General features: G+C 44.4%; 1 protein-coding gene across 1 annotated transcript in view; it reads right to left on the reverse strand.

Annotated features, from left to right (window-relative positions):
* The window catches only part of Dcdc2 (doublecortin domain containing 2), a 150816-nt gene extending 140929 nt beyond the window's left edge, over nucleotides 1-9887 (reverse strand). The window contains exons 1-2 of the mRNA XM_052156997.1: nucleotides 9497-9887; nucleotides 5147-5201 (exon numbers count right to left, since the gene is read on the reverse strand). Coding sequence (XP_052012957.1) covers nucleotides 5147-5201; nucleotides 9497-9789 — 348 coding nt within the window. The 5' untranslated portion in view covers nucleotides 9790-9887. The remainder of the gene's footprint in view (nucleotides 1-5146; nucleotides 5202-9496) is intronic.
* Between the last annotated feature and the right edge of the window lie 5341 nt (nucleotides 9888-15228).

A 15228-nucleotide genomic window follows, 5' to 3' on the forward strand; every position in this document is an offset into this window, starting at 1 on the left:
AAAATAATTTTAAAAGAAAAAATGCAATATAATCGATTGTTCTTGAGAAGAAGGAGAAAATCTCTAGAAAGCCTTGGTAACATCTTACACGTGTTAGAATGATCGCGACCTCTGCATTGGCCTGCAAAGAAATGCCTCTCATGGAACAGTTTTGCTGAAATAAGGGACGGTCTAGAGAGCAGGGAGAGGCTCCCACCACTGCTAGACGAACTTATACAAGTTTTCTTTTCCTTTACTCTTCAATAAATTAGTATGCCAGAGTCCGCTGACACCATCTGCAATGATTTCCTAGAGTTAAAGGAAAAGCTGTTTAACCCTTTCGTGTCTGCCCCTTTGAACTTCCCTGAGAATTCAGAATAAAATTAGTGAGCCCAGCTTCGGAGTCCCCGTGTCTCCTTGAAGCATGGTTAATAATTATGCGCAGCTTAATGTCTAGAATTCCAGTCCCAGCCACAGCACTTTAAGTAGCAATTTCATGGTATATTTCATTAGAGATCATGCCTAATGATTAAACTGAACCAGGCAAGTCTCAGTAATGATATTTGCCATCTGAAGAACATTCGTCCAAGCGGATGACCTGAGCCACAGCCCGGGCCCCAACGTGTTTCCAGAAAGGCAGAATATTAGTTTCAGGTGCTTTCTTCCTTGCGTCCCACCTCCTGGTACCATGTTCCCCACATAACTAAGGTTACCAAGAATCTCAGAAAGGAAACTCCAAAGTGAGCTGCGTAGATCCAAGAGGGCTCAGCAGCATGATTTTTCCAATGGGGGTCAGGGAATGGGGGGGGGGTGCTGCCACACCTTACAAAGGCCTTCACTGGGGTCTAAGTTCAGCTCCTAACTAGTAGATGGCTTACCAAAGCAGTGTTTCTCCCAGGTATAGAGCACCATTTACTCATCAACAGGTCCCTTGGAGAAGGACAAGCCCCAACCCCTCTTCTTGTCTCTTTACTGGTCGCCAGGGCTCCTCCCCCAACGGGTGTGGAACACAAACAAAGAAAGAGCATATCCAAGCAGACTCTTGATTTTTAAAAAGCCAATGTGGGAATCAGAATACAAATTACAGTGACTGGCCTGCTGAAGTGGCTCAACAGACAAAGGTGCTTGAGTTCAATCCTCCAGATCCCGTGAAAACCACCTTCAGCAAGTTGCCCTTTGACCTTCAGCACCACACATATAAATAAATTAATAACAGATATCTTTACTGATCTTCAGTGTGTGGATCAGCAAGATTCCAGGAAACAAAATGAAGCCCTAAACTGTCCTGTGTTCTAATCACACAGAACAGGAGCAGCTCAGGGAGGAGCTGTGGGAGGAAGGAGAGAACAAAGGGTTCACTCACAAGTGTGAGCACAAGCTGGAGCCTGGCTGCTGTGTTGTAAGCAGGGCCAGTGTAACGCTAACTTTTAGCTGAGATTTTACACTACCAAAAATGCCCGCCAGTTCCATAAACCCTTAGTAGATGCCACTGACATGGGAGGGGGTTATGTTGATGTCATCAAGAGAGTTTTGTTTCGTGGTTGATGGCATACTAAACAGACAAAAGCCATAGGAATCATGACAGGTCACACCCTCAACCGATACTTTAGAGGCAGCAAGGCATGACTACAGAAGAAGGCATGACTATGGCATATTCATCCTACAGGAATTCCCAAGAGACCTAGGGAAGAATAGTGAGTGTTCTCAAGACCGTGGTGAGGCACAGCCCAGACATTATCCACAGTACAGCCAATCAGTAATTACATGTTTATAATCTTTGGAAATTTGTATTAATTTCCCAGGACTCAATTATTTCTTGTTCCTCGAATATCAGTCCCTTTATTCTCTGATATGATATAATATAATAAATATAATATAATATAATAATATAATATAATATAATGCATTTCACCTAAATTTTAAAAATTCAGAAATTGTGCTTCTAGCCCCAAATATTAAATAATTTCTTCTAAGATCTATAGAAAGAATTGTTTTAAGATCTTAATAAACAGGCCAAAAATAAAGACACATATTTAAAATACATATCAACCCATTAAAACTCTACCTTCACTTCCTCAGGCCCATAGGCACACCTCTGGAAAACCATAGTTAGTTATGGTTGGGATGGAAATGTCCCCCATGGGTTATGTATCTGACCCTTGTCACCAGATGGTGGTGCTGTTAGGGAAAACTGTGGATCACTTAGGAGGTGGAGCCTAGCTTGAAGAAGTGGGCTGGGAGAGTGGGTTGTACCTTGAGTTTTATAGCTCAGCTGTTTCCTGCCTCGGAAGATTTGAGAAAGTGAGAGGACCCCAACCTCATGTTTCTATTGGCACAGAACCACCTGCTCCCAAGCCTTCTACACAGAGCTGGATGAATCCTCTACAACAGTGAAATAAGATGAGTCCCCTTAAGCTGCATCTCCGGCTGTATCTGGTCACAGTAGGATTCTTTCTGCCTCTTACCCAACTCTAACCTCCTACTGAGCAAAGCCATGAGACATTTGGTTTATAAGACACACTCGAAACAGCTCCAAGGACATCCAGGTACTCTAGTGTGAGGGAACCTGTTCTCTACCTCCCTATCCATCGTGAGCTATGGCCCCCTTTATGATAAAGAGACTTTGACTCAAAATAACTTTACAAATGCCACTTTCTGGAAGACCCTCTCCCCAAATGGGACAAGAGGAACAGGGGTAAGGAATGAAATTCACATGTAGGTCAGAACAAATGGAAGCTTCTGTCAGATGGGTCCACAGATAGCTTCATAGCAACACAGTAATCCTGAAGAGAACAGTGTAACACAAACTGTCTCTAAACTCAATCACCAGCCTAGCCGGTTAGAGTCACTGTTGCTGCAATGAGACACTTGGGGAGGAAAGGGTTTGTTCGTGCTTACAGCTCTCAGACCAACCTTCATCGCTGGGGTAAGCAGAGCAGGAATTCAAGCAGGGCAAGAACATGGAGACAGGGGCCGATGCAGAGGCCATGGAGGAGTGCTACTCACCGGCTTGCTCCTCATGGCTTACTTACAGAACCCAGGACCACCTATCCAGGAATGGTACCTTCCACAACAGGCTGGGCCCTCACACAACAATCACTAATCAAGAAAAGGCCCTACAGGCTTTCCTCTAGCCTCCATCTTCTAGAGGCATAAGGGCATTTCAAGTGAGGTTTCCTCCTCTCAAATGACTGTAGCTTGTGTGAAGCTGACATAAAGCTAGTCAGCACAGCAGCAAGGTAGAGGACCAACACTAGCTGCCTTTCTAATGTCCCGTCAAAAAAAAGAACCATGGGACTAGAGAGACGATTCAGTGGTTAAGAGCACTTGCTTTTCTGCACAACGGTCTTTCCAGCACACATGATGGACATCTCATTGTCAACTATAACTCCAATTCCAAGGCATGTGACACTTTCTTGGTCTCTGAGAACATTAGGCATACATGTGACACATATATCTATATATCTATATCTATATATATATATATATATATATATAGATATATAGATATATATAGATATAGATATAGATATATATATATATATACATATACATATACGCGTGCCTACAGCTCTGCTCTTCCTGGTGTGCTGTGTATACAGCGCCACACGCAGCACAGAAGAGTTACTCTCAATTAACCTGTTGCACTCACTCCTGCTCCACTCTATAAGGTTCAACTTTTTCACCACAGAGACTGAAGCTCATGGTATGGAGGAATTCGCACATCTCAGATTCTACAACAGACATCCGTGTTCTAGCACCAATTGTGTCCAAGGTGGCCTATTTCAAATAAGTGTGGATAGATTTCTGTCCTTGATTTCTACTCAAGGTAGCTATCAAAAGTGTTCATTCTTTAGACATGATAAAAAAAAAAAAAAAAAAAAAAAAAAACACAACCAGAAAAAAAAATGTATACCATTCTCTGCTTTAAACTTTAAAGGCCACCACTTTCATAGACAATTAATGTGACATGCACTGAAAAATGAAAAAGAGAGACAAAATATTATTTTAAACAAGATCTGAAAATAGTACCTTTTCCATATACCATTCAGTGAATATTCGTTGAATAATGAATAAAACCTCATATTCTTCGAATACTGCACAATTAGAGTTTTGTCCTGTGCGGCTTTCCTGGAGGGATCTAGTTAGCCTGGTTACATGCTTAAGTAGGATGAGAGAGAGCATGGTGAGCAGTGCATAGCCTCCCTGGGGTCTGGACTTCGGATGGGAAGAACCGCTTTCTTCTATACGTTAGCACTGGGTCTAGGGAACGCTGAGTAGAAAGAGTGTCCACCTGGACTAGTGAGCAGAGCCCAGTCTGATGATCTACAGCCTTCTCCGCCTCGCTGTGGCACTGCAGGCAGAGATGTGAGCTCAGGGGAGGCCTAGGGTACAATAGCGTGAGGCTAGGCATATCAAGACCCTATCTGCAGCATAACTAACTAAATAAATCAGGACAGGGAGTGTGACTCCACAGCAGAGCACTTACTTCGAATATGTAAGTACTTGGGTTTAATCATTAGCTGAGAAAATAATTTTAAAAATGAAAACAAAACATATTTTTGAGCCAGGCATAGTGGCATACACCTTTAATCTCAGCACCCGGGAGGCAGAGGCAAACTCTGTGAGTTTCAAACCAGCTTGATCTACCTAGTGAGTCTCAGAACAGCCAGGGCTGTGGAGAGAGACCCTGTCTCAAAGAAACCAAAGATAATGACACAGCAAATCCAACATGGCAACTGATTGTTTTGTTGGAAAGCCTCGGGCTGGAAGTGGGACCACCCCTGGCTGTTTCTGACAGGTAAGCTGTAAGAACAGTGGTGGGATTCCTTATGGACTTTGAACAGAGATTTATCCAGCATACTCAGAATCTTCCTAATTGAAGAGGGAGGCATGTGTGGGTCTCATCTAGACACACAAAGCTAGAAAATGGAAAAATATGAGAATGTTTCATCAGATCCTCAATGCCTGAGGATACTCTCTTCATTTCTGAAAACAGTCCAGCAAAGAAACGATTACTTTTTCCTTAAAACATATAGTGGTCCTGACATGCATCTGAGACCTCATACCTCAACAGGAGAGTAGTATGCACACATCAGACATGCTATAAGCAACAACAACCAGAAGATGGCATTAATTTAAAGTTTCAAACTGGCGCTTGTGTTACCTCGGTATTAACAGCTTCCATCGGTCTTTTCTTGATGTCGCCTATGTCCAAGTAACTAGAAAGGAACGAAAAAGTAAGGGTTGCTTTTACAGGTTTGAAGTCAGTTACATAAAATGTTTAAGCATTATGAAAAAGTAAAACCAGTCAAGGGAAATGCAAAAGCCCGAAGCAGAAATCAGTAGGCACTAGATCTAGATCGTGAGACTGGCGTTCAGGCCGACTCACCAACCTGAGATGCCTAAGCCTAAACGCAGAGGGATTTAGGTTGTGCTTGGGTTAGGAAGCACAGCTCCCTCAGTAGTAATCTCTTGGCCTGGACTGACTTTACCTCTCCCTATCCCTCTCCATTTCTCTACCCTGTTCCTTTTCCTGTCCCCCTACCCCTTCCCTCTCCCTCTCCCTCCCATTCTTATTCTTTTTTTTTAGAGGCAGGGTTTTATACACTAGAAACTAGGCTTGAAATCAATGTGTTGCCAAGAGTGACCTTGACTTTCTGATCACCTTGCTTCCAGCTCGATACTGCTGGGGAGACAGATGTGTGACATCATACCTGCGTTATGTGGTACTGGGGCTCAAACCCAGGGCATGTGGGTACTCGACCAACTGACTTACTCTCTGGTTATTTAATGTAACTATTCATCTATTCATCTATTTGATGAATCCTGCAAACTGTATTAATTCCATTCATTACAAAAGTGAGGTCAAAGGAAATAGTGAAAATCTAGGAAAGACAGACTGGGGTGTCAAAGTAAGAGCTGGGAAAGACAGGTAGGTTTCCCAGTGACCCTGGCATGCCCAGTCCTGTGGGTGGCTTGGGCACTGGATCAGCTTTCAGACAGATGGAGGCATGCCCTCTATCATGCCTAATTAGCCTCTGAGACCCTTATCATCCCATTCTTTCCACTACAGATACTAACCAGTGACCTGTGCCTAAACACAACCTGAAAACATGTTATCTTTGTCAACGGCAAGGTAGCCCGTCACTGTGATCCAGTTCCAGTTTTAAATGCTTCCTAAATTGTCTTATACATTTAAAAAAATCTAAGTAACTATTTTAGTAAAAAAAAAATTATAACTCTAGCTTTTATTTCATAACCACAATTAGAATCTCAACTATCTTAACTACTGGAGCAGACAAGTTGCTAAGAGTTTTTTCAAGTCGGGCGGTGGTGGCTCATGCCTGTAATCCCAGCACTCTGGGAGGCAAAGACAGTGAATTTCTAAGTTTGAGGCCAGCCTGGTCTACAGAGTGAGTTCCAGGACAGCCAGGGCTATACAGAGAAACCCTGTCTCAGAAAAAAAAAAATCCAAAAAACAAACAAAAAACAAAAAATTAGAGAGAGAGTTTATTCAAATGCTAAAAAAGGCTCCTGTCCCAGGTATCCCTCAACAGAAGAGTGGATGCAAAAAATGTGGTATATCTACACAATGGAGTACTATTCAGCCATTAGAAACAATGAATTCATGAAACTCTTAGGCAAATGGATGGAGCTGGAGAACATCATACTAAGTGAGGTAACCCAGACTCAAAAGGTGAATCATGGTATGCACTCACTGATAAGTGGATATTAACCTAGAAAACTGGAATACCCAAAACATAATCCACACATCAAATGAGGTACAAGAAGAACGGAGGAGTGGCCCCTGGTTCTGGAAAGACTCAGTGCAGCAGTGTAGGGCAAAACCAGAACAGGGAAGTGGGAAGGGGTGGATGGGGGAACAGGGGGAGGGAAGGGGGCTTATGGGACTTTTGGGGAGTGGGGGACCAGAAAAGGGGAAATCATTTTGAAATATAAATAAAAAATATATCAAATTTTTAAAAAAGAATTTTTAATGTTTAAAAAAGAAAAAAAAGGCACCTGTCACCAAGTCTGACAGAGTTCCATCCGTGTGACCTCTATGGTGGAAGGAGAGGACTGACTCTCCAAAGTTGTCCTGAGACTGCCACATACACATTGTAACACACACATATCTACACATAAATGCACACAATATAATAAATGCAATACATTATTACTACACATTTATATATTAGAATTAAGTTTGGCTATTGAACATGATCACTATTGGCTAATGTTTGTGGGGGGGTCGTAGAATGTTAGTTAATTGATATAAAACCCAACTACATTTCCCTATGCAAATAGCAATTGTGTGACACAGTGTGCACAGTGGATCTCAGCTTTCCTGGAGGTGTGTCAATCAAAAAATAAAATATTCTATTGTACACAGGATAATGTCTTCTGTTTTATATTCTAAATGTCTCAGACCTAATAGGTTAATGCAGGTGAGATGGCTCAAAAAATATATGAGAAACAGTTTAGGAGGTGTGTGTGCATGTGCACTCGTGCAAGCATTTGTATGTGTGTTGCATGGGTGTGTGTGTGTGTGTGTGTGTGTGTGTGTTGTCATGCAAATGCTACAGCTCATGTGTGGAGCTGATGAACCATTCTGTAGAGTGGGTTCTCTTCCTCCGTCTTTGCATGGGTTCCAGAAGTCCAACTCTGATCGCTAGACTTATGGCACAAGCACCGTTACCCACTGATCCATCTTGTTTGTCCCAAGAAAAGTTATGAGGAAAACTTTCTAAAAGTGCTGTAAAAAGAATGGTTTAAAATCTACCTGAACTTTGGAGATGGCATAAAAACTATTAGAAATGTCTAAGTGAAAGACGTGCCAGGAGGAAATTGCTCTCTTTCTGGGTGTCAGGAGTTCAAGGCCAGCCTTGGATACATATGGGGTTAAAGACCAACCTGGACTACATGAGACCATCTCAGAGAAACAACACAAAAACAGTTCTAGGTTTCTTTTAGACATGGGGTTCCATGAGCTCTTTTCTCAAGAGTTAGATAAATGATGTCTAAGGGAAGTTTCATAGAAGGAACAAATAAATCCAGAAGTATCCTTCTTTCATAAGAAGAATGTTTCTGACCCCAGAGAGCAGGATCCCTGGAGTTCGGCTGTGCAATGGTGAGCACAGGCAGTAACAGGGAACTTTCGTGGGACTTCGGTAAAAATGCTTCCATACAATTAGAAAATAACCACAGGAAACAGATTTATAGTAATTTTTTTTAATTTTTGGCTATCCTAGTACCCACGATAAATTTAAATTAAAATTTCTATTTTAAAGCTATAGAATATAGAAGTATCTATGATTCCACAATTCCTTTGATAGAAATGAGAGAAATGAAGAGTGGTAAATGAATGTTCACAGAAACAGTCTTCATAACATCCCCACAGTGAGCAACCCAAGTAGCCATCAGCCACAAAGGATGAAGGAAAATCACTAGATCCATGTCATGGGAAGCTACTCAGCCATACAGTGACATGGACACACGCTGCAGTGGGGATGACCCCTGAAAAGAGCAACAGTGGCAAACAGAGCAGACGTAAAGTCCACGGGCCATACTGTTCTATCCCACAGATACAGGAAATAGCTCAGTGGTTGCCTCATGCCGGGAGGAAGAAGTGGGAGCTGCCAGGTTCTCTTGGGGGAGTGATCGAAATATTGTGAAAATGGATTGCTAGTGATGGTTCACAACTCTGCAAATCACTGGCATGGATGAATTCAACAAAGTATATGTCAGCAAAGCCTTGAAACACTCATGGAATGTAGCTCACCATCCTGTCCACTCCTGACAACTCTCAGCTCTCAACTCCCACATAAACTTAAGTATTTCTCTTACTCTGCCCATCTCTTATGATGTGCAGTGAAAGTATCGGTGTGCAGATTGGAGGTCCTCAAAGACAAGTCAACTCCACAGAGCTTAAGCTTCCTTGCTAATTCACAGTAAATGTCTGTGACAACTCCTCCTATTCAGGAAGTACCCTGTGGGTCCTAGAGCTTAGACGTGGGCCAGACACAAAAGTCTGGACTTTTCCAAGCACTTTCTGACTGGCACAGACACCCGAGACAGGAAGAGGGCACAGCGCCTGGCTCTGTGCATCCTGCTTGCAGTGAAGGAATTCAAACAATGAAGAGGGAAGTCATAACAGAGCATTCAACCCTTGGATTAATTCGTTATTTTTTTTCCCTAGGGTAAAGGGCTTTAAATAAATAAACCTGTAATCCCACACTTTGGGGGCTGAGGCAGGAGGACTGCAGAGCATTCTAGGCCTGTCTGATCTGGTGAATTTCAGAGGAGCATTACAGACACTGTCTCAGAATAACAAAATAATCCTGCTGTTCCTACACTGTTTAGCCATTCGCTTAAAATCTGCACCTACTGCTACTGAAGTTAAATTCCTTCTCCAGTTTCAACTCCTACCAGCAACTGCCAGCTCCCTGCTAGACTCACCCGGAGGTGGCCTCCTATCAACCACACCCCACATAGCCAGGGCACAAGCACTCACTTGAGTTTCTTGAAAGCTTCTGGGCCCCCAGCCACATAGTTGCCCCCGCTCTCTATCTGGTCCAGCTTCCGGATGCGGTGGCCTGTCCTCGGGGTGTAGATGTTCCTAACCGCCCCAAAGGGCGCCTGCACACCGCCTGTCACTTCCTTGAGGAAGACGTCGAAGCTGGACACCTTCTTCTCATGAATGACGACGCGGCGCCCGGCGAAGAAAGGGTCCCCATTGCGGTACACCAGCACACTCTTCACCACCGGCTGCGACAGGTGGCTGGACCTGGAGGTGGGACCGTTCATCTTCCCCGCGGGACGCCGGGCCCGCAAGCACTCCACTGGCCTGCAACACCAGCTTGCGGATCGCCTCCTGCAGGGACAAGGAAAGCTACCCGCAGGTGAAGAAGGGCCAGCCGTGTAGGGCCAGCCCCAGTAGGTAGCAATTCAAGGAAGGCGCGGCACGGGCGGCCAATCAGCGCTCGCAGGCTCGCACACTTGTCTCCCCCGCCCCGCAGCATCCAGGTATGTAGTCTGGGAACCCACGCCGCTCGGGCTTTAAACCCCTGCGCGAGCCGGGACAGAAGGGACAGCGGCGGCCGCGCGCGCACTCAAGCGCGCACACATGCACCCGGACTCAAGTGCACAGTATTAACATGGCGAGATTCAGTGCCTAGCATCACGTCTGCGTCCTTTCTCCCAAAGGTTTCATTTTTCTTCCCCTGATCTTGCACTCTAACGCCACCTGCCCATTAGCTCCCTCCCACCCACGCACACCCCCCCAAAAAAAATTTCGATCCCGACTTAATTTGTCGGGATTTTCATTTAAAGCAAACGAAATACTTAAAAATGCATTGAGAAGTTTGGGCGCAGTGGCACACGTCTGTCATCCTAAAATTATGGCAGCTGACACTGGAGGATTGCCTCGAGTTCAAGGGCAGCCTGGACTACCTAGAAAGTTCTAGTCTAGCCTCAATTATAGCCAAACTAAATTAATATCAATAAACAAATAATCTGCAGTTTAGAAGCAGAGAGACAGATGACTCCTAACCCCGGCGCTCCGCTCTGGCCAGCGCCGCCCAGTGGCGAGCCTCGGGTGGGCCCTCCGCGGTGGTACCTACCGACACTCGCGGGCAGTGGGGGAGGAGCTGGGGGAGGGGCTCAGGTGGGGGCGGGGCGGGTTGCAGACTCTGGGGCCAGCAGCGCTGTGAACCCTAAGCGGCCGCGCGTCTCTAGCGCCGGTGCTCCCGCCGCCGCCGTTAGTGTCTTCAGAGGGCCTGCCTAGGCCCGCGGGGAGTCCAGTTTGTTTTTTTTTCTCGCCGTTTCCATAGCAACTGCAGCCTCGCGCGGAGAGCCAGCCTGTGAACTAGGCCTGGAGCGCGCCTGGCTACCTTGAGTTTCTGTGGCTGCCTCTGGCCCCAATTGTAAGGGGGGGTTGAGAATGAAGGTACCAAGCTGTGCCAGGGTGAAGCTTGGACACCCGCACACCGCTAGGTAGGTGATACCCCACAGTTTTTACTGTGCTTCCTAGGTGACGAAGAATTAAAGATGACTTATGTATTGGAGGAAGACTTGTGCCCACAGCCTCAAATGCTGGCTTTGTAAATTGTTAGATCGGGCTGTGGAGTCCAGATACAGTGGAGATTTTAATCAAGAACTTCGGTCAAGCTGCAGGTAGTAAGTGGAGCACGCCTATAATCTCAGCACTGCGAGGGGAGAAGCCTGGGGTATTAGCCACAAGTTCAAAGCCAGCCTGGAACAGAGTATGATCCTACCTACCTCACCACCAACCCGGCCGCCCCCGCCTCCGTCCTCGCCCCAGCCCCGCCCCCCCAAAAAAAGGCAAACATCCAAACAAGAACCTCAGAAGGGCCAGGAGTGCTGACAGATCTCTTGAGTTCAAGGTCCTGATTACATATTCAGTTTCAGGTTAACTGGGGCTACATAGTGAAACCCTGTCTCAAAAAGATATTATAATAATAATAATAATAATAATAAACCTCAATACAACTGCTTTGTCCTGTCCAGTTTGGGGTACAAATAAAAACACAGATATAAATAGTTCTGCTGGAATGAACCAAACCACTGTTCCCCTTACTCCTACTAAGGCTTTAAAAATAGGTTCATTTTTAAACCAGACATTGCCTTTTGAATGGGAAATGCCCCCAGAGGCTCATGTGTTTGAAGACTTAGTCCTCAGCCAGTGGAGCTTTGGGGTGAGTGTGGAACCCCCTAACAGGCGTCTTGAGGTTTGCAGACTTTCTCTCCAGTCTCTGCTTCCTGATTCGCATGGTTGTGGGCCAGCAGCCACCATCAGCTCCTGACACTGCCATGCAGGCACAGACCACGGTGTTTCGTGGCACGATGAACTGTACGTAACCGGTTGCTCAGACGGTGAGCCAACATCCACCTCCTTACCTCACTTGTTTCTTGTCGGGGATTTGGTCACAAAGACGGGAAAATAACAGACTACAACAGCCAATAATAGCAGGTGTTCCAAATTCATTGTATTTGAGTAAAAATAAAATTTTAAAACTGTACATTAATCATTTAATAACATACCAAGCGTTGTGTAAGACACTTTACACATCTTATCTAATTTAATGCTCACAGTGATCTTCAGATGTAGAAAAGGATGTTCAGAGAAACTGAGGAAATTTACCTGAAGTAAGTTACACACAAGGCTTCATAACTCCATCTACCCCTTTACACAACACCCCCAACCATGCTGACATAACAGTATGAAACATGAACCAACATGAAGGGACACACACACAGATACACACACACACACACACAAGAAAGAATCTGATATGGCTCGGGCTAGCCTCAAACCTGCTCTGCAGCAGAGGATCATCATGGGCCTCTGGTCCTCCCACCTCTGTGTCTTGAATCCTGGAATTGTAGGTGTGCTCTGCTTCTGCATGGAGGGCTGGGGATCAAACCGAGGGGCAGTGGGGGCCTCATGCACGCTAGGCAAGCACTCAACCAACGGAGCTCCATCAGTGGCCACAGAAATGTTTTAGTTAAAATCATAAGCCGGGGTGGTGGTGGTACATGCCTTTAATCCCAGCACTTGATAGGCAGAGGCAGGCGGATGTCTAAGTTCGAGGCCAGCCTGGTATACAGAGTGAGTTCCAGGACAGCCAAGGCTATACAGAGAAACCCTATCTCAAAAAAAAACACAAAAACCAAAAAATAAAAAATAAAAAAATAAAATTGTAAACTATAGCGGTGCCTTGAGCCTTAGTAGTGTCCAAAGGGTCAAAGAAACTGGTATAACACAGAGAGTGAGAGGGGAGCTTCTGGCTCTGGGGATACACAGGGGGAAGGTCGGTGCGGGAAGCAGCTGTGACCATCAGCTGAGCACTCAGGCCTTCCGACAGTGTGAAGTCCCATCCACAATGAAACTGCTCAAACTGCTTCCCTAGGCAGGAACAGAGCACTAAAGGAAGGTCGCAGCCGTTCTGGGTGTGGGTCACTAGTCGACAATCTGTGAAGCCACCCGCATCTGTATTTCATGCCTTTTATGATGGTGTCACCAGCGGGATCTGTCTCCTGAGTCCACTCTTGATCACGGAGCCTTGAGTAAAAGCTTACCTCCATTTTCACCAACCTGTGCTGAAGAAAAAGGGTAACAAGAAAGCCACTGAGCACTGGCTTCCCTTCCCCCCATGTCCTGCCTTGTGAGTTGTGGGGTTGGGAGCTGCCGCTACAGCTCCTGCCGCTACAGCTCCTGCCGCTCCAGCTCCTGCCACCTTGGGTCCACCTGCCACCCTGTGTTGACCTCCTCCATTAAGTTGCTTGTCAGGTATTGGGACAAAGCAATGTGAACACACCACACATTTTCTTCAAATACTCTCTTTTTCTTTGTTTCCTGTGGAGGTTTGAATAAAAAAGGGCTCCCATAGGCACACAAGGAATGGCACAGTTAGGAGGTGTGGCCTTGATTAAGCGTGGCTTTGTTGGAGAAAGGGTGTCACTAGTGGGTGGCGTTGGAGGTCTCAGATGGTCCAGCCTGGCTGGTGTGGCATTTTCTTCCTTCTACCTACTGATCTGGCTGTAGAATTCTCAGCATCTTCCCCAGCAATGTCTGCCTGCATGCTGCCATGCTCCCACCGTGACAATAACGGACTGAACCTCTGAACTGTTAGCTAGCACCAATTAAGAGTTTTCCTTTCTAAGACTTGCTGTGTCCATGGTGTCTCTTCACAACAATAAAACCCTGACAAGACCTTCCCTTTCTCTACAAGTGGACTCCCTCCTCATTTCTCAAAGCTGGAACATGAACATTGCTCTTCCTTATACATTTAATGGCCTCAGAGAAATAGCCAACTGCAACACAAAATAAAAGTCCATGTATCTTAGCGTGTTTCTCTCTCTCTCTCTCTCTCTCTCTCTCTCTCTCTCTCTCTCTCTCTCTCTCTCTCTCCTTGCTCATTTCATTTGCTGAATTAGTACTGAAGTTCTCTTGTGATGCAGGACACCAATTGTGAACAAAGGTCAGACATGCCTTAAAGTAGGAAACAGAAGTCGCTCCCTGTGGAAGGATGCTACTGTGAGGGGACACACTTAGAGAGGCAGGAAGACTTAGTTTCTCCTATTGTTTGGCAAAGAGAGCATTAATGTGGATTCATCTTTTTTCACCTCCAAGTAAAGTTCTAACATCCTATTATGAAGCTATTGAAGTGTTAATAAAAATTGTAGAATAGAATCATGAAAGTATTTTGAAAAGAATGTCTTAAGAACCTGGTGAAACATTTGTTCCTTTTTTCAAACAGCAATTAAATTGGTATTTGCAAGGCAAAATTGATAATTGTTATCCAAAAGATAAGTTGTTAAAATTTCATTTTCAATTTCAATTCAATTTCAATTTCAATTTCATTTTCAATTTTAAATTTCCAATTTCAAACAGCAATTAATATTGGTATTTGCAAGGCAAAATTGATAATTGTTATCCAAAAGATACGTTGTTAAAATTTGCTTCCTTGCATGCTTTTGTATTTTCTGTAGATTTATGCATCCATCTCATAAAGAATGCACCTACTGTATTCATAAACAGCTCTTCTATGAGAGAAACTTATATAATTGGATCACATGTTTATTCTTTTGAGTTTCCTCCTGCTTCAGTGCCGATAATTGAATTGCATGCTGTAGCCACTATTTTTAAAATGTTGAAAAATCAAGCTTTTGATTTGTATACTGATACCCTACATATATAGATATAGATATATAGATATATATAGATATATATATATAGATATATATACATACATACACACACACATATAACTCAGGACTTACAATTGCTTGAAATTGTTCCTTTTGCAGATACTGCTAATTCTCAAATTTTGTAATTATTTATGTATATACAACTCAAGTTAGGAAAAGGTACTATTCCTTTAAAAGACTATCTTTTGGGCATTTAAGAGCTCATCCTGGATTGTCTGAACAAGACCCCTTAAGGCAATGCCACAGAAGATTTGTATCCCAGAAAGACTATAGGCTTTACATAGGAACAAATGGCCATGCAATAATAAAAATAGTAATGGTTGAGACAATAATTTGGTATTTCTAGAAAATGTGCATGTCAAATTGTAAATACTTGTTCTCGATGTCCTCAATTTTTTCCTGTACTACATGAAGGGGCTTAAAAAGAGAGGATTGGGGGTTAAGGGAGTGTGGCATGGCGGTGTGGGGGAAGGGGGTGCCCAGGCAGGCCCTTGTCCGGGCACCTCTTCCCCC

This window comes from Apodemus sylvaticus, chromosome 14 (assembly GCF_947179515.1).
Source record: "Apodemus sylvaticus chromosome 14, mApoSyl1.1, whole genome shotgun sequence".
NCBI classification, from domain to species: Eukaryota; Metazoa; Chordata; class Mammalia; order Rodentia; family Muridae; genus Apodemus; species Apodemus sylvaticus.